Source organism: Myotis davidii, unplaced genomic scaffold (assembly GCF_000327345.1).
Source record: "Myotis davidii unplaced genomic scaffold, ASM32734v1 scaffold26, whole genome shotgun sequence".
Lineage (NCBI taxonomy): Eukaryota > Metazoa > Chordata > Mammalia > Chiroptera > Vespertilionidae > Myotis > Myotis davidii.
In genome coordinates this window covers 1891777-1911932 of record NW_006299245.1, presented here as the reverse complement: position 1 = coordinate 1911932, position 20156 = coordinate 1891777, and the positions used below count along the sequence as shown (strand labels likewise).

At 35.5% G+C, this 20156-nt stretch overlaps 1 protein-coding gene across 1 annotated transcript in view; it reads right to left on the bottom strand.

Moving 5' to 3' along the window:
- Positions 1-20156, bottom strand: part of PTPRQ (protein tyrosine phosphatase, receptor type Q) — a 219688-nt gene that overhangs the window by 153495 nt on the left and 46037 nt on the right. The window contains exons 11-17 of the mRNA XM_015571126.1: positions 20053-20156; positions 18554-18715; positions 18270-18449; positions 17365-17472; positions 16940-17221; positions 5812-5994; positions 5309-5410 (exon numbers count right to left, since the gene is read on the bottom strand). The exon at positions 20053-20156 is cut by the window's right edge and continues 116 nt beyond it. Of these exons, the coding sequence (XP_015426612.1) occupies positions 5309-5410; positions 5812-5994; positions 16940-17221; positions 17365-17472; positions 18270-18449; positions 18554-18715; positions 20053-20156 (1121 nt within the window). The remainder of the gene's footprint in view (positions 1-5308; positions 5411-5811; positions 5995-16939; positions 17222-17364; positions 17473-18269; positions 18450-18553; positions 18716-20052) is intronic.

Below are 20156 nucleotides of genomic sequence, written 5' to 3'. Positions count from 1 at the left end.
TCCAATAATTGGATAAAATACTACTGAATTATTTTTGAATAATTTTTATTTATTTTTATTTTCTGAATAATCTCAGTTATAGTTGTGTAGATACATGCGTCTCTGATTGTTTTCTCATTATTTTGGTAGCAACGACGTTTAAAAAAAGGTTTATTGAGCAGAGAAAAGGTTTATGAGATGAGCTCTAAGAAATAATGATGACAGCTGTATTTGTATTTCCATTACTGGCCTGACAATAAAAATGCTTTCAAACACTGATTATCACAAGAATTCACATATCATTTGGAGATGCCTGTTTCCCAAGGCATGCATTACTTCTGAGAGCTCTCATTTGTCAAAACAAAAGCCTATTCTATTTTCCCTAATATCTTTGCAAAACTTAACATTTTTTTATTATTCTTTACTATTCTATACTATTCTTTAATATATTTATGTAGAACATGAGTTAATTCTTGGTGTTTTATACTTAATCTTACTATATCCTTGGAAAATATATTTTTATGTAAACCTGTATTGCTTAATAAATGTAATTAATATGCTTATCTAAACAAAATACTGCACATCTATCATAACACACTGCTATAATCATTTTGGCATTTGTATGAAAATTAGAAAAATAAATGTAATATCTTTTGCATTTTACCCAGTTCATCATGACAGAGAACATGAGAATACATGAGAAGGGTCTTCATAAGGCCCCTACTCCCTGTGCCTGTCATGATCTTTCCTATCTCTCACCCTCCTTCTTTAGTCATCTTCCTTCAAGTCAAAGCTTAGACATAACTTTCTCAGCTGCACTTTCCCAGATGTCTCAGAATAGCTAGAGTCCCTCTTTTGTCCTGGTGAATAATTTTGGGAACACCTATATCAATAATTAGAATTATAAGTATTATTTGTATATACATTTATTAAATTTGTATCTCTGCTACTGAACAGAAGCTCCATGAGGGCAAGGAACTCCTAATATCCAAAAAATCAAACTTTCTCAGGACTTTATCCCTTCTCAATTTCCTTGCAGTATTTTGATAAGGGGGTCTTCTTTACCCTTAGCAATTGTATCAATGACTAGGCCAAGGATTTGGATGGATGTTTACCTTGACGCTATTTTTAGCAAGCCAGGTATTCAGATCCATAGTCAATGCATTGAAACTATTGACATGAGAGGTAACAAACTCTGACTGTTTGAAATATATGTTCACTACTATCCTAGGCTCTTTCATATAAGATCTCAAATTCTTAGAACAATTTAATTAGAATAGAAATAAAGAACTGGGCAAATAAATAACAATTTTAATTCTTCCTTTCCAAGTTGGATGTGTTTTATTTCTTTTCCTTGCCTGATTGCTGTAGCTAGGACTTCCAGTACTATGTAGAATAAGAGGTGAAAGTGGGATATCCCTGTCTTGTTCCTGATCTTAAGTTTTCCCCATTGAGTATGATGCTAGTTGTGGGTTGGTCATATATGGTCTTTATTATGTTGAGATATGATCCCTCTATTCTCACTTTGCTGAAAGTTATCATAAATGGGTGCTGGATTTGGTCAAATGTTTTTCTGTGGGTTGGTCATATATGGTCTTTATTATGTTGCCGCGACCCTTTAATACAGTTCCTCATGTTGTGGTGACCCCCAATTTCATTGTTACAAATTGAACATAATTAAAGCATAGTGATCAATCACAAAAACAATATGTAATTATATATGTGTTTTCCGATGGTCTAAGGTGACCCCTGTGAAAGGGTCATGACCCACAGGTTGAGAACCGCTGATTTATATGATCATATGGTTTTTATCCTTCATTTTGTTTATGCAATGTATCACGTTAATTGGTTTGCAGATATTGCACCAACCTTGCATCCCAGGAATAAATCCCATTTGATCATGGTATATGATCTTTTTACCTCAATATAATGGGCTAATTCAGGCAAGGTGGTGTCCATTAAAGCTGAAAATCCATTATATAATAAAATATGTTTTCCAAATGTGTATGTTAAAAAATTGACTAGTTAGTTTGCCTGTTTTACTTAAGTAGGCACATTTGTGAATGAAAATTAAGTATGTATGAGAAGTTTAATTTCACAGAAAAGTTTTCTATATGTATTACAGTCATTTAAAATTTTTACTGAATAGGGCTAGTAAATGGGTGCATTCACCGCTTTGAGTAAACAAATGCACATGGCTGGGGTGTGGCTTACCTCACATCAGAACATCTGCCAGCACTTGTTTAGACTGGTGCAGAAATTCACACCACAAGACAACAGAACCCATTACCTTATGTGACGCAGTGTGATTATGTGCTAATCGTTTGCGGAACATTATGAGCAGTAACTCTTTGATTTAAATATGTAGAATATAGTTGTAGATATATAATATTTATTTATGTTGACTAAATTACTACAGTGTGGTTTTTTTCCAACGTATGGCCTATTCACTAAAATTTCTTTAAAATAAGAGAGAATTAATAACAAAAAAACAGTTAATTTAATTATGAGCAAATCTTTGTTAAAAGCTTTTTAAAATGAAAAGGGTGCTAATTTTCACATATGACATATGGACAGACTATTCTGTCCATTAAATCCAAAGTCTATTTGAATAGACTTTGAGGTATGCAAAATCAAGGGCTTACTGCATTGCTGGATTTGCTTTGCTAATATTTTGTTAAGGATTGTTGCATCTATGTTTATCATGGACATTGGCCTATAATTTTTTTCTTTGTAATGTCTTTATCTAGTTTTAGAGTTAGAGTAATGCTGGCCTTATAAGATAAGCTTGGGAGTCTTCCTTTCCTCTTGAATTTTTTGAAATAGTTTGAGAAGGACAGTTGTTAGTTCTTCTTTGAAAGCTTGGTAAAATTCACCTGTGAAGCCATCCAGTCCAAGACTTGTTTGTTGGAAGTCTTTTAATCGCTGCTTCAATTTCAGTAGTTGTAATCAGTCTGTTCAGGTTTTTCTGTTACTTCTTCATTCAGTTTTGGAAGTTTGTATGTTTCTAGGAATTATACATTTCTTCAAGATTGTCCAATTTATTGGCATGTAGTTGTTCATAATATTTTCTTATAATCCTTTTTATTCCTGTGGTGTCTCTTGTTACTTCTCCTCTTTCATTTCTGATTTTATTTATTTGTGTCTTCTGTTTTTTTCTTGATGAGTCTGGTTAAAGGTTTATAAATCTTGTTTATCTTTTCAAAAAACCAGCTCTTGGTTTCATTGATCATCTGCATTTTTTTAGAGTCTATTTCATTTATTTCCACTCTGATATTTATTGTTCCTTCTTCTATTCACTTTGGGTTTCATGTGTTCTTCTTTTTCTAGTTCCTTGAGATGTAAGGAAAGATTGCTCATTTGATACTTTTCTTATTTCTTGAGGTGGCATATAATTGTGTCCCACAGATTTGTGTTTGCGGTGTCAGAATGGCTATTATCAATAAATCAACAAACAACAAGTGTTGGCAAGTTTGTGAAGAAAATAGAACCCTTGTGCACTATTGGTGGGAATGCAGATTGGTGCAGCCACTATGAAAAAGAGTATAGAGGTTTCTCAAAAAAATTAAAAATGGAACTGCCTTGTGACCCAGTGATTCCACTTCTGAGGTTATATCCAAAAAAACTAAAAACACTAATTCAAAAGAATGTATGTACCCCTATGTTCATTACAGCATTATTTACAATAGCCAAGCCATGGGAGCAACCCAAGTGACGATGAGTAGAATATTACTCAGTCATAAAAAAGAATGCAATCTAACAATTTGCAGCAGCATAGATTAACCTAAGTGAAATAAGTCAATCACAGAAAGGCAAATACACATGATTTCACTTTTATGTGGAACTAAAGAATATAAATTAACAAACAAAAACAGACTCATAGATATAGAAAACAGACTGTTTGCCAGAGAGAAGGTGGTAGAGGACTGGATGAAAAAGGTCAAGGCATTAAAAAGCACAGATTGGTAGTCAAAAAAAAGTCATGAGGATGTAAAATACAGCATATGAAATATAGTCAATAATATTGTAATAACTATGCATGGTGCCAGGTGGGCACTGGAAATACTATTGAGGGGAACCCTTTGTAAAGTATATGATTGTCTAACCACTATACTGCACACTTGAAACAAATACAAAGTAAAATTGAGTGTAAATTATAGTTGAAAAAATTTTAATTTTAAAACTACAATTTTGGACAGATAAAGGTTGATAGAGAAATAAGCATAGCAAGCGGAGGCAATGACTAAGGAAGACTAACCTCTAAGAAGACTTAGAAACTGGGGCCTCCAGAGCACCCTACCACCATGCTCTAGTGAAGTAATTTGGTGGAGGGGAAACTATGGGGACCTGAAATGGGAGAAGAGGCCTCCAAAGACTTTATCATATTGCATAAAATAAGAGCAATGCAGAGAAAAGTCTTCCTTTTACAAGCGTACAATGCAGTTTGTCCTGGTGAATGACTAGAATCTGAACATACACAGGATACAAACTAGCTTGAAGATTGGGAAACTTGAAAGAGAAAAGGAAAAACAAAAACCCTACAAATGCTTATGATACATACAGTGCCGCTCCCCCCAACCCCCGCATTAGAATAGAGCATCCTTTTAAAGTAAAAATTAACAGTCCTCAAACACACAATATATAAAAAACAAATGCAAATCAAAACCCAAGTATATTCCTCAAAGTTAATTTTCTTAGCATGATATATGCTTCTAACTTGGTGAAATACTGGTGTAAAGTGGTCTTGGTAGTAAAGCTGATTTTACTTAGGTTAAGAAAAGGTATATTTAAATATTCAATAGGAAGGCTATAAACAATCAGGAATAACATCTTGCAAATTATGTAGTGAACCTGGAAAACAGCCTGAGCTCATTAACAAACTAATTCTAATGCAATAAGAAATTGTTACAGGTTCACATAACAGAATCTACTATAAGACTTATGTAAATGTCTATTCTTATGAACATAAAAGTTGAACTGATGAACTTATGAACAGTTATAACTAATACATTAGTTGATGTTCAAACTATCTAAACCAAAATTTTAACCTTAAAAATTCCAATGAAAAAAAATTAGTGAATTTTTTTACAGGGCATGGATGACACCAGAGTAATTAAAAAAGTATCTTACACCTGATTTTATTGAACATAAATCTGACTATACTATTTTATCACCATGGCAATGAAATCTGTGTAATGCTGGAATGGCACACATCTGATACCCAAGGACACTGTTGTTGTTGCTGTTTTTTCATTATATCTTTATCTTCATAGGTTTTTTCTGAAATGTGATGGGTTCTAAATATATCACTATCCACTACCATACTTACCATCTTCTTCTGTCAGCACACTAATTGGCGCACTCCGAACTCCTTCACCTTTGAGTGTACTAGCAGACACTTCAATTATATATTGGGTATATTTCTTCAGTCCTAAATAGAAACAGAATTTACTAGTTGAGACTTACCAAATATCCTTTAATAATATGCATGAAGCAAACTATGAAATGTCTCTTAACAATCATCCAAAAGTAAAAGCTAAGTGGAAATGTAGATCTTTGAAATAGTAACTCCTGTTATGAAGACAAAATGATACAGGCTAATATAGACAAGGACTGACCTAGAATACTCTTTCATGTGACCTGAAATAAATGCCTGGCTTATCTAACCAAAAACCCAGAGTGCCATAGCCTGTATAAAACTTCTCCCACTCACACTTAATATTTATAATAGAACAAGCTAATATTTTGTGGCCACCCTGTCAATATAAAGGTTAATATTTAACATTATATATATATAGTGTGTGTGTGTGTGTGTATATATATATTTTTTACCTTTAATGTTCTGGATCAAAGAGGTTGTATCTATAGTTCTTTCCTCATTTCCATTACTTCTCCTGAGATAAATTGTATATTTTTGAATGATTCCATTAGGATTACGTGGGGGATGGAATGATATTTCAATCTCTCCAGAGGAAATATTTTTGTAAGCAATATTTTCTGGTGCACTACCAGGTACTAAAAGAAAAGAAAAAGAAAATAAATGTATAAAATAATTCCATCCTAAAAATCTATTCTGCTGAACTTCTCATTCATGAGCACTACAATGTGGTTGTAATAAATATTCTAAATAAGTAAGGTGTAGGTAAATTATACACTAAAAAGAAAAATTTCATCTCAAAAGAAAATTCATACTATTATTTTATATAATAACTAGAGGCCCAGTGCTTGAAATTCATGCACAGATAGGGTCCCTAGCGGCTGCCATCTGCTGGCCAGGGCCTCCCTTCACACCTGCCTTGGCCTAGTGCTGCCCACTACCTGCTCCACCATCCCTCCGTGGTCCCTCTCTCATCGGGGGCCCACCGGGGCTGGCAGCATCTCCACTGCTGCCTGCTTCCAGCACAGCATCGCCCATGCCCACCATGTTCTGCGCCATCCCCTGGTAGTCAGCGCACGTCTATTTCCTGGTCGGTCGAGCTCCCACCCCGTGGGGACAATTTGCATATTAGCCTTTTATTATATAGGATGCTTATAGAATATTTTTATGAAAATGCTTGTAACTGTATTAAGCTACCTTGCACTGCAGAACACAAGATTAAAGAAAGAGGATTGAAAAACACTTTAAAATGATTGTTTTTTATTAAATATATATAGTTAATAATTAGTTTAGTCTAAAACAATATCTATTACAGGGCAAGTAATTTTATCTAGACATAATGGTGTATATTATGGCCTGGCAACAAAACAGTCTTAAAGCACTAGTTCTTTTTGTGTCTACTAATGTTTTTACTCTATTAAATGCAGTTGTCATAAATGGTTCTCTACATATGTTCAAGTAACTAAGTATGTGTGATTCAAATTCTGGCAAAATAGATATTCTAAATTGAATGACTATCTTACTTAAAATAATTAAAACACTGCATAAAATAAAAACATATTTTTCTTTGAATTACTTGCCAAGTTGACAGGAAAGAAAAACAGTGGTGACCAAAAAACAAAAATCCTATCTAATAAAAGAGTAATATGCAAATTGACCATTACTCCAACACACAATGGCCACCCCCATGTGGTCAAAGATGGCTGCCCCATGTGGACACAAGATGGCCAGCAGGGGAGGGCAGTTGTGGGCGATCAGGCCTGCAGGGGAGGGCAGTTGGGAGGGACCAGGCATGAAAGGGAGGACAGTGGGGGCAATCAGGCAGGCAGGCAGGAGAGTGGTTGGGAGCCAGCAGTCCTTGATTGTGAGAGGGATGTCAGACTGCCCGTTCAGGCACAATCCCCCGGGCAGTTGGACATCCTGTGACGGGTCCCAGATTGGAGAGGGTGCAGGCTGGACTGAGGGACACCCCCATCCCGGCCCTTCCCCCTGCATGAATTTCGTGCACTGGGCCTCTAGTAAATAAAATAAAATAAAATAAAATAAAATAAAACAAACAATAAAATCAGTATCCTCAGAAGGAAGCTAGTACTAAAGCCAGCTTTCCCTTGGAGGATATTGGTTAATCCCAGTGACTTTGAGCTTCTGTATTAATAGCTGTGCCAGAGAAAGACCTGGACCAGAAGAAGGGTAAGGGACATCCTGCATAAAGAGCTAGAACCCATAAGAATGCAATTTCAACCAGAACCATTATATGGGACAACTCTAGGGGGCACCTTGAATTCTTCTGCAGAATGCCATAAAATTCACCACAAGCGGTCACTCTTGGATTAGTGCAATGGGGTCTATTCACTCTCAGGGACTGAAGAGTAGAGAGTAAATCCACTGCACAAAAGAGGACAGAAAAGAAACTTTTTTCTCTTGCCACTCTTCTTGATAAAGAGGTGGGGAAGAAAGAAAAATTATGCAGTTGTGGAACTGCAAGTCTGTTCCTACAAACTTATGTGGCCCAAATCCTGCTGTGTCTACAGCCTGAAAAAACCTCTACTTCAGAATTTAAATTAAAACAAATCTGTAATTCTGAGTTGCTACCATTCAAAAGCAAATAACAAAAGTAAACATAAATTTCTGAAGAAACTCAATTTGGGCCACATAAATTTGCCACACATAAGTCTCAGGGAATATGAGTTCACTAATAAAATCACTAAACCCCTAAGCAAATTAGACACTGACAGTTAAATGCTAGCAAAGAAAAAGGAAAAAATAATACACATATACTCACATACACACACTCACACAAACACACAAGACTTCAGCTATTGAACTTTCTATAGAATAAAAATATGGATGTTTAGTATATTTCAAGGACTAAAACATTTTTTTTAAATATGAACAGATAATTCTTCAAATAATAATAATAAATAATATAAATAAGCAAACAGGGTTGATGAAGAACCAGACAGGCTTTCTAGAACAGAAAAACAAACTAACTGCATTTAAAATTCTCTTGATATGTAAAAGATAGAAATTTAGTGAGAAATTTGATAGTATTGGAGAAATTATCAAAATATAGCTTAGAGAAAGAAAATATAAGATATAAAATGTCAGTTAGGTATAAAGGGTATACTAAGAAGATCTAAGATAATAGAATGAGAAGAGTTACTTAAAAAGATAATGGTTGAGCTTCTATTATAAAGAGGAAGGGAGATAGAAACATCAATGATGAGAAGGAATCATTGATCGGTTGTCTCTTGCACACCCCACACTGGGCATGTGCTCTGACCAGGAATCAAACCATGACCTACTGGTTTGTAGGTCGACACTCAACCACTGAGTCATGCCACTGGGCATGGCTAAGACTTTTCAAAATAATTGAAAGATATCAAACTTCAGATCAAGGAATTTCAATAAATCTCAAGCAGAATTTTTAAAAAAATCATATTTAGGCACTTCATTGTGAAAGTACAGTATACAAAGAAGAGAGATGGTCTTAAAAGCACCAGAAAAAGATATATCATCTATATAGGAATGACAATTAGACTGACAATTGAAATTAATTGAAACAACTGGAATTCTACAGCCAGAAAAATTAGTAAGATTTTCAGACAATCAAGAACAAAAAATACCATCAACACAACCTCAATAAATGAAATTTTAAATAATGTACTCTCGAGAAAAAAAAATTCCTAGAGATGAAAAACCACACTTGCAAAGATAATGTTTAAACATCGTCTGCACAAAACAATAACAATAATGGCTAATTTTGGAAATAAACAATATAAACTAAATAAGTAAATATTATTTTCATTAGAGTCCTGCTGTTAAAATATTTCCTTTCAAAAGAAAAAATGAGCCTTTTATATGTATCCTAAATACCATGTACATCAATAGTGCTACCATTAAATTTAATAAAGTAGAGAAATAAAATCCTGAAGTCTTAAAAATGTAGATACAGTACCCCCCATGCCAATTATTACCTGCTATGAAGTATATTGTATCTAAGTCAGACTTCATAGAAAAAAAAACTGACCTAAGAATATTGATAGTTGTAAAATTTTTGGAATTTTTGTAAAGCAGAACATAATTTGATGTAACAATATATAGCAATGTAATCCTACTATCCCTTCCCAAACATCCAAAATCTACTCAGAATGCTTTGTTAGCTTTCTGGAGTTCAGTGAAATCTTGGACCTGCTGAGAACACTACATCTTAGCCCAGGTGGTAACAGGTGGCCATTTGTTTTTCTGCATAACTTCTATAACCACAGGACCTTGGAGTTGAATAGTTATATTTATTGCTCCTCGGTGCCATATTCAGATCTGTTCTCCTTCTTTCCTCCTGAAAAATTTTATGAGCTACACTTTCTTAAGACAGTTATCTAGTAACACTCTGCCACTTTTCCAAACATCTTAAAAAATTTACCACCTGGTTGACTGACTTCCTCTCTACCACTCATAGAGACGTCAACATTGATGCAAATGATCTATCCAATTTCCTGGTGTCATACCACTAACCAATTACATGAGCTCTCATCTTACTGTACTGTCAGTAGCATTTGACATAGGAAATAAATTCCTTCTATTTGAAAATCATTATTCACTTGCCTTCCAAAACATGATCTTGTCCTGATTTTTTTCCTGCCTCACTGGCCACTTCTGCTTAGTCCTTGACTTGCTCCTCCTGACTTCCCAAATTATACAATTATGATGCCCCCAGGACATAATTATATGTTTCTTTTCATCTTTAGGACATTCACCCTGATGTGACTTTATCTCATACCTTGACTTTGAATATCAGAGATATGGTGGTGCCTCCAATTTATGTATTCAACTCTGGATTCCTTCCCTGACTTTCAAACATATATCCAACTGCTTTCATGATAGTCACTTGGATATTTCAAACATATTCAAAACAAAACTACTGAATTTCTCTAAACTGACCTTCTTCCTAACTTCCCCTTCTCATTAAATGGTGCTATCATTTTTTTTAAATATATTTTATTGATTTTTTACAGAGAGGAAGGGAGAGAGATAGAGAGCTAGAAACATCGATGAGAGAGAGACATCGATCAGCTGCCTCCTGCACATCTCCTACCGGGGATGTGCCCGCAACCCAGGTACATGCCCCTGACCAGAATCGAACCTGGGACCTTTCAGTCCGCAGGCCGACGCTCTATCCACTGAGCCAAACCGGTTTCGGCAAATGGTGCTATCATTTACTCACCCAGATATGCAGATGAAAAAATAACCCTGACTTATCCCATTACTCCCAAATCCAGTATATTCAGCAGCAGTCTCCTAAAACTACAAATCGGACCAGGTTCTTGTCTCATAATTCTCTAATAGCTTCCCATTAAAACTAACCAAACTTCTTATATTGGCGCCCAAAAATCTGCATGGTCCACCTCTGTCCGTCTCTCTCTCCTCATCTGCTAAGCTCCCCTTCCCAATAACTCATACTCATTGAATGACAGAAATATTCTGTTCTTCCTCAACTACATAAAGTATCTTCTCACTTCAGGAACTTGGCAGTTGCTATTCCTCCTTCTAAAACACTTTTCTTTCTTATCCTCATCTAATTTAATCCCATAGGTTATTAATATTTCTGGGTATATATAACATCTTCAGAGAGGCCTTTTTCAGTCCTTTATCTCAAATAGCCGCTTCCTACTCTGTAACTCTGTCTCTTCTCTCCCTCATAATTTTTCTTCATAGAACACACCACTATAAAAAGGTTTGTGTATTATTTACTAACATATTTCCTGTGGCCCTTCTAAGAATGTTAACTTCCAGGAAGTAGGAATTTTGTCTTATTTACTGTTATATTCATGTTGAAGTACATGATATGGAGTCTATACAAATCTGCTCAATGAATGAATGAATATGTTCAACATGACAGAAATGTATTAAAATCAAGATTGAAACTCACAGCTAAAGAAAATAAGTAAAATTGAATAGCTCTTTAATAGTAAGAAAAGGGGAAGTAGTGATGCTATGCTTGAATTTGATAGCTCAGTATAACTTCTAATTTTGAAAAATTATCATTGACACTTTCTAAGTTGTCCCTCTGGAGTTTCCTGCCTACCACCAGTAGTTAGGATATAAATATGCCTCTCTGACCCAGGCTGATATTCTTTGCATTTTTATTGATTAATCCTGAGAGGATACCAGTGGCAGGAAAGTGAGAAGCTAGGAAAATTTCTGAGCAAGTGGAATAGGGAAACTGAGGCAATAAAATTAAACAAGGCCAAACAATTTGAACAACTTATAGCCAGTTGGTGAACCATGAGACCTCATCCTCCCTAACCAAGGACATTTAGAGCAATGGTTTATACCTCCCCTCGCTAACCAGAGAATAAATAGCTTAAATCATCCTGGCTTGGGAAAATAGAGACCAAAGACATAATTAATGCTATTTGTGCCAGCTAAACCCAAGGACAGATGAAGTCAGGGGAACAAAAAACAAAAACCCATTAAAGCCAGACAGGTCCAAGTTAAAAAGTAAAACAGTAAACGGACCAAAGAATAATCCCGAACTCCCTTATACACTCATTTTAATACATCAGCATATTAAAAATACACCTAGAAAGTGATGGATATTCTGCTGAAACCCTCCCCTATGATTCTCGCCTGAAAAAGGGGGTTGGGGAGGAAGAGAGAGAAAAAGCCCTCAGGACAAAGACAGTGCAGGCTCACTCTAGAACACACCCATGCCTCTTCCCAGGCATGAACTTTTTATTTGTTTCTAAATTCTAAGTGTCCCTAAGAGACTTACAACCAGGGGAGCGTTAGACTCTGTCAGCTCAACCCAGGCTTACCGCCTGGTCCTGTCTCCAAGGCCCCTTTTCTCTGACGTCCCGCCCTGGCTCACGTCTGTCCTATCGCATTTCTAGAGAGCAGAGCCCTGCCTAGGTTCTCTCCTGTTGCTTTGTCTACCCCAAGTCCTTCCTTTGTTTTACCCTCCACAGCTGTAATAAATGTACTCTCAAATCACCTGGACTCCATACTGTGCCATCATTCCTACACAAAGTCAAGAACTCACACACTACAGGCTGGACTGCCCGAGTCAGACCCATCGCAGGCCGGCCCTGGTCCTGGATCTTCAGGGTAAATAAAGCAAGACCAACTTGATAAATCACTAATTTCAGAGAGTGATGAGGCACTCTTCAGTTTTCTGAAATAACATGGTGTTTCCAATTGTAAAGTAGTGTGCAAAATAGATAATTCAAGAATAAAGAGTAATTATTATAGTTAGTTGAAGTAACCAAATCTTTATAAAAATTAAAAATAAATAATGCAGTTCATGATTATACCAAAATAGGAAGTGGGGATTTACCTTGTGTATGCCAAAATATTGTTGTTTGGCATACACTGGTATAGTTTTAATGTTATGTAGATAAATTAAGAAATGCATAGCCCATGGACAGGGAGGGGACTGGAGAGGGGTGGAGTGGGTCAATGGGGGGGAAAGGAGGACATCTGTAGTACTTTCAACAATAAAGATAAATGTTTTAAAAAGGAATGCGATTAATTAATATAAAATTATAGAGTCCCACACCAAATTTTAGTCAACATCTAAGTAACTATCCCCGGTGGTTGTTGCTCAAAATCCGATGTATTCAAGGCATTTGGCTAAAGGCTTACTGTAAAGAAAGTTATGTCTTGCTCTGGGTGGGTAGCTCGGCCAGTTGGAGCATCTTCTCATCTACTGGGTTTAATTCCTGATCAGGGCACATACCTGGGTTGTAGGTTTGATCCCCAGTCAGGGTGCATATGGGAGGCCACCGTTTAGTGTTTCTCATTCACATCAGTGTTTCTCTCTCTTTCTAAAATCAATGAAGACATATCTTCAGGTGAGGATTTAAAAAAAATAGTTATGTCTTAAAAAGGATACAGAATATATGGATCAGCATAGAGTAATCAGTATGGGGACTTAAAGTTCTTTATGTGATTACTGCACACTATATATGAGAAAATACGAACTAATCTCAAGTTTGCTCATCAACTGTACATTCTATACTTAAAGCACACATATAAACACACACACACACACACACGAATTAGTCGTGTATTGCACTTTTCTGATTGAATATAGGAGTACCGTATTTTACTTCCAAGCATTAGTAAACCCTGATTCCCCAACCAAGATAAATTGTTTAAACAAATAATTTACTCCTATTTGTAGTTAGCAGAATTAACACATTACTGAGTTGTCACATTCCTCCATTTCTCATGAAAGAATAATAAAATGTGGGCTCTTTTTTAGAATATGATTACAAGATGAAAGTATTGTATCTAACCAGTACCCTGAGTCCTGGGAACAGATAGATGGTTGTCCTTGAGCACATCCTGCTTCAAATAACACCTGGAGACTGTTAAAAATTCTATCTTCCTCTTTTGCAACAAGAGCTAAATTGGTGGCTCCATAGTAGTAAACATGATCCAGGAAAAATCACTAACATAGATTCCACTGTCCACCATTTCCATCCAGATGGAGAATACAGAGACCGTGAGAGCACCCTAACTTAGGAGAGAGAACTAGGAACTAGGAGCATGGACACTGAGCTCTATGCCCTATATTTAGGTCTCTTTTGTTTCTAGTGTAAAGATGACCAATTTGTACTCACCAAAGTGGGGGAGCTAGTGAACCCTGCCATAATTGTTTCTCACTTCTCTATTTTTCTCACTAGATCAGGAGCCTTGAATGGCTGTCAGAAGACTTAGCTTCAAGTCTGAACATTACTTCTCATCTACTATGAATTTTTAGAGATTCTATTAAAATACTAGTGGCCTGGTGCACAGATTTGTGCACATTGAAAGGAAATTAATTAGAAGAAATATTTTAATATTGCTATTTGCCCTTTTTCTATAATAGAAGTGTCAGAGATGAAAAAATTAATAAAATGTATATAAAATAATATATAAACTGATTAATAAGTAAAAAATAACATGATATAACAACATCAAAGACATGATATGAAAACAACAAAAACATGATATAAAAACATTGATAAAAACAATGACTGATAAATTGATTAAATTTATTCTCTCTGTATAGCACATTAAGAGTGCTTAACCAATTTCCATTGTGATGAAGTATTTACAACTTTAACTTTAACGTCAAATGCTCTTCAAACTTGAGAGAAAGCAACATATAACTGACCATGTGAGAAAAGAGGTTCAGGTAGGAATATTCCTACTCTGTCTAGAGTTTGTCCTTGTGATTTATTAATAGTCATCGCAAATACTGGCATCACAGGATACTGTCTTCAAATTAATTTAAGTGGGAGGCCAGTGACAGACGGGACAAATATTGCACATGTGCGAGTCAATGTTTATTTATAAATTGCCAGTGAGTGTCATATGTACCGGCCAGCCGGCTGGTCAGACAGATGGATGGCCGGTCACTTAGACTTTTATATATATAGATTCCTAGGTCTCCTCATCCATAAAATAAAGGATTCTGTATATTTTCTAAGACACCTGCCGACACTAAAATTCGCATTTTAAATTACATTTCAAGTTAAACTCTTATATTCACTTATGACTTGTTACTATCTGTACCTGAGAATTAAACTCATACAATAAATAATGAAATAAAAATCGAATTTACTTTTTAATATTAAGTAAAAAAAACTGCAAGCATGTGATAATTAGAAAACAAAAACATGATTTTTATAGATAGTCATAAAAATAAGGTGTACTTGATGTTGTGACCAATTAAATAGTGAAACATTTGATAAATGTTCAGGAATATGGCTATTGTTTAATATCCCAACAGGATTTTTAAAGTTTTTACTTTCTTTTCTAATGCTTTTCAGAGCCCCAAACAGTGAAATATCCCTGCAAAAATGAATGGGAGGATCAAGATATATTTATCACTTAGCAGCTTTACTGATGGTTTCTAAACCAGCATTATTGTGAAAGGGGACGGGCTTTACAGTTAGGTGAATTTGGGTTCCAATTCCAACTTCATCACTTACCAGCTAGATAACCTTAAGCAATTAATATTAACGTTAGGAGGGTAAAATTCATTTTAACCTACAGTGGTATATTCCCACTAGGGCTTGGCATATTATAAATATTTATTGAAAAGATGAACCTCTTAGATCTCCATTTTTCATTAGGCAATGAAGATAATAATACCTTCATGCTCTATTCCAAAATAAAAAGCAATTATTATGGAATCCAATAGCAAAGCCCATGGTACTTTCCAGATGCTTAAAATATGCTTAGGCTTTTCTCTCCTTGAACCAGTGTAAAATGAAATAGAACAAGGCCTGGTAAAAAAGCAAATACTATTATTTAAGCACCATATCTATAAAAGCAATGAAACAAGATGATATGTAGTTTAATATCAATTAGATTTCACTTTGGGGGGACTCTTGATGATAAAAAATGCTCTTTTCATCACTCTCCTGTTTCTGCAATTATAACCTATGCCATTCTCTATGGACATTGTGTCATCTCATATAATTGATTTCTGTGACCAGCTTCACTCCAAAGTAAGCTGCTTTACTAGATTCCTTGATCCTCAAGGTCAGTGACAGGGCCACACTGTCATAGGGTCTGGCTGAGCCATATGAAGCTGCTGTCATTTGGGTTATGGCCTATAGGAAGAGCAAATCCATATGGTTCAGCCAGTTGCTAGTCAATAAATATTTATTTTTTACATGTAGGGATAAAACAGTAACTTTAAATTTAGTTCTTAATTCTTAGCACACACTATCAAGTTGCTCCAATGTATGATTATAACCATAAACAACAAACTGACATCATCAGGCAAAATGTCTTCCTTTGTGCTGTTGGCCTTGCATTGGTGAAACTGAAACCCAAGTAACTCCTTGCTTGCGTTATTTCCTTTAGGTCAGATATCCCCTCATATGGCTTCCATAAGGTCCTCCTGCCCATTCCACCTGACGGCTTAAGACCTAGGTGAAATGCTACCTCCTCCCTAAGACTTCCCCCCATATGCCCTATCTGTGCTCCCACTCTATACCTCTATCTACAGACATACCTCATTAGAGTATAGGAATCAATTCTTATGAGTGTGTCTCTGCTTTTACCTAATTTGAAAGCAAGTAGTTATTAATTCACAAATTTACAGGAACATTGAAAAACATCTTTAGTTTTTGAGCCTTTCATTTGTAAAATGTGTTGATCTTTATTTTAGAGTCCCTTATATGCAAATCAGATTTTTAAAAAATTTGCATGGCAAGCCTTTTTGTATTCATTTACCAAAAAAAAAAAATAAAAATATAAAAAAAAATTGCCCGGCCAGTGATGCTCAGTGGTTGAGCATCAACCTATGAACCAGAAGGTCACGGTTTGATTCCAGTTGGGGCATATGCCCAACTTGTGGGCTCGATCCCAAGTGGGGGCATGCAAGATGTTTTTATCTCTCCCTCTCACTTCCTCTCTGAAATCAATAAAAAAAAATGTTTTTTTAAAAAGCAAAAGAATTCCTGGATTATACAAAATGGAATAATGAGGGGTTTTAGTTAAGTAAAATAAAAACAATATAGCAATTGTCAGCCACATGCATTACTATGCATTATTAAACAAACAAATAAAAAAACTTACCAGTCTCAGAAGTCCTTACAGAGAGTGAGGAAGATAACTGATTGCCATGACCCAATCTGGTGTATGACCTCACAGAAATGTTATAGAGGGAATACGGTTTTAAGTCCCTTAAAATTATGTGTGTTGTTGAGGTGTTCTTCATAAATAAGGAATCCATATTTTTATAGAGAACTTCATAAGCAATAATAATCCCATTGGGTTTCTCAGGTGGTAACCACTTCAGACTTATTTCATGTGCAGTCACATCAGTAACTTCAACATCTTGAGGTGATGATTCTGGTTCTGGGGGAAGAAAAGAAAACTTTAAATACTTGCATTTTTTCATGTTTATTGCTTCAGCTACTACAGGCAGCATGAGGTAGATGGCAGTAAGCAAGCAACACCGCTTGCTTTTTTTCTATTAAAACTGCACCTAATAGTCTTACCATCTTCCAGAGTTCTCACAAAGATGTCATTTTCTTCAGACAAAGAACTTTCTCCAACATGAGTTGAGGCGGTCACCCTCATCTTATATTTGGTGTATTTCTTTAACCCTATAAAACCAATAGGCAATTTGTTTAAATTTCTTTAAAAAACACTTAGATTAGTGCCATTTGACATAGGAATAGTGAAAATAATTTATTTCGGAGACTGATTCCTTCAGTCACTTTCCCTATAATCCCAATCTCCCAAACATCTTTGGCTTGAGGATATTCCCATGTTGGTGATGTTTTAATTCTTTCCTAAAATATTAAGGAAAGATTTGAGGCTGAAAAATAATTTTGGCACACTGCAAGGAGTACACTAGTAGTTGACTTGGCACAAACACTGGATCAGTTGATTTACTTCACATTCATTCCTTCAATAATCCTGAGTTATTTCAATATACAGACAAAATTTCTTGGGTTAAGTATATTCCTAAGATACTTGTGATCATTCTTTCCTAAAATATTAAGGAAAGATTTGAGGCTGAAAAATAATTTTGGCACACTGCAAGGAGTACACTAGTAGTTGACTTGGCACAAACACTGGATCAGTTGATTTACTTCACATTCATTCCTTCAATAATCCTGAGTTATTTCAATATACAGACAAAATTTCTTGAGTTAAGTATATTCCTAAGATACTTGTGGCCTCTTATGGTTTTATGGTTTTACTTCTTTGTAGATAAATATAAAGGAGAACACATTTAATCAAGGTACTTCTTCACATATTTTGCAAGATCTCCATGGCAGCACAGCACAGCTAAATCTGGAATGATGAAACACGTGTCCTGCAGGGCTTAAGGCAGAGAGATGCATATGTTCCATCAGAATAGAAATGTTTTTTAAAACGCAAAACTTTGTTCTACCTGTTATGAGAAAGCTGTTATTTAGAGTAGTCATCTGGAATGCTGTGTTTGTATCCAGTTCCATTGCATAAATTGTATAATGAGTTATTTTTCCATTGGGAAATTCTGGAGGATCCCAATATAACAAAATAGATGAGGAACTAATATTTTTATAGTTTATAATCTGAATGGAGCTTGGCACTTGAAAAGAAGAATGAACAATTAATATGCAAGAAAAGAAAGAGGATTACTGTGTGCAAGAGCAGCACTTGCAGGTAATTATTTCCAAGGAAATACATCCTTACCTTGTTCAAGTGTCCTAACATGGAGAACCGTTGGTGGTCCTTCTCCCATGATGGTGAAAGCAGATACACTAATCATGTGCTCAGTGAAAGGTACGAGCCTCCTGATAACGTAAGACAGCTGTTCGGCAGCAATGTCCGTGATATACTGATTCCATGTAGTTCCTATTTGAAATAAAATGTTTTTTAAAACGTGTTTGGGTTCATGATCAAAATTATGTTTGCTCACACAGTGAAACCTTAAACCGGATTCCACATACTTCATCAATCTCTCCATTCACTCCTTTACGTGAAAGGCAGATGTATAATTAATAATGAATATGCTGAGTACTCCCCAACAATATCTATAGACATGTTATGCTCATAATACAGCTTTGCTAGTTATTATGTTATCCTGGAATATGAGATTAGTGTTTTGAAAAATATATAACTTGCTAAAAGAGACTGGCTAAGATTTTTTTTTTTTCTGAAAAGACAGACTAAGCAATGATATCAAATTGAGACTTTTATTTGAACTCAAAATTCACTATACCTTCACTAAAACCAGAAGTATTTTAAAGCAAGCATATTTGGGTAACTGATACTTAAATCTGTCTGAACAAGGATTTCAAATAGTGTGGGATTTTTATTTATTTATTTAGAACTTGTGGTTCCAATGATGTTAATTACCAATTAGGCCAAACGTGAAGTGTTTAAGGAAACATCTGAATCAGAAACTGTGGGCTTCTTAATTCCTAGTGTTGCCCCCAGTCATCTTTGCACAGAATAAATGAATAAATCAGTAAATTAAATAAACATATACTGAAGGTAATGTGACATTTTGACTCAGTATACCATCAATAAAGTAACACTTTTAATTTGCAACAGGACAAATATCAAATCAGAGAAAAGGAGAAAATGTTCTCACTTAGCATTTCAGAAAAAACAGAGAGAGAATTTAAATGGCTGTTCTCTAACCAAGTACTTTGAATTTGCTATATATGGCATTCTCCTTTTAGGAACAATAAGATCCACTGACCCTGAAGAGCAAGTGTACACCCTAATGACATCACCACGTCGTTGGGGCACCTACACCTGTTTATCACTTGCATGCACTAGAGTTGTAACTTTCTGACCTATTTACCTTTAGTGACATTTGAAAACCTATTAGTCAAAAGCTGCAGAGAGTGTGAGGCCTGTAAATGATCTGAAGATATGCTCATCCCTCCCCATCACACCTGCTTTGGCAACTGTAATAACTGATTGTCTATGCAGCTTGGCCAGAGACTCTAGGGTGCTACTTTCTCTGGGAGGAAGGTCAAATGGGTTAGAAGGGGCCAGCTCCTGCCTGTGTGGCATTTCCATTTGCTGCCTGAGGTTATCCAACAGTTAAAGAAGAAAAAAATCTGACTCCAGCCCATGAGCCATTAATAATTTGGCTGAACTCCAAGCTGCGGTTCATATCTGTACTAGCTAGCACTGGTGGTTTAATGCATTTGATAGAACATAAAAACTGTACCTACCAACTGTTAAATGCTGGTCTTCAGCTCTATTCCCCACAGGAAAGTTATTATGTGGATGACTGTTATACATAACTGAAGCAATCGCATACAGGTCCGAAGATATC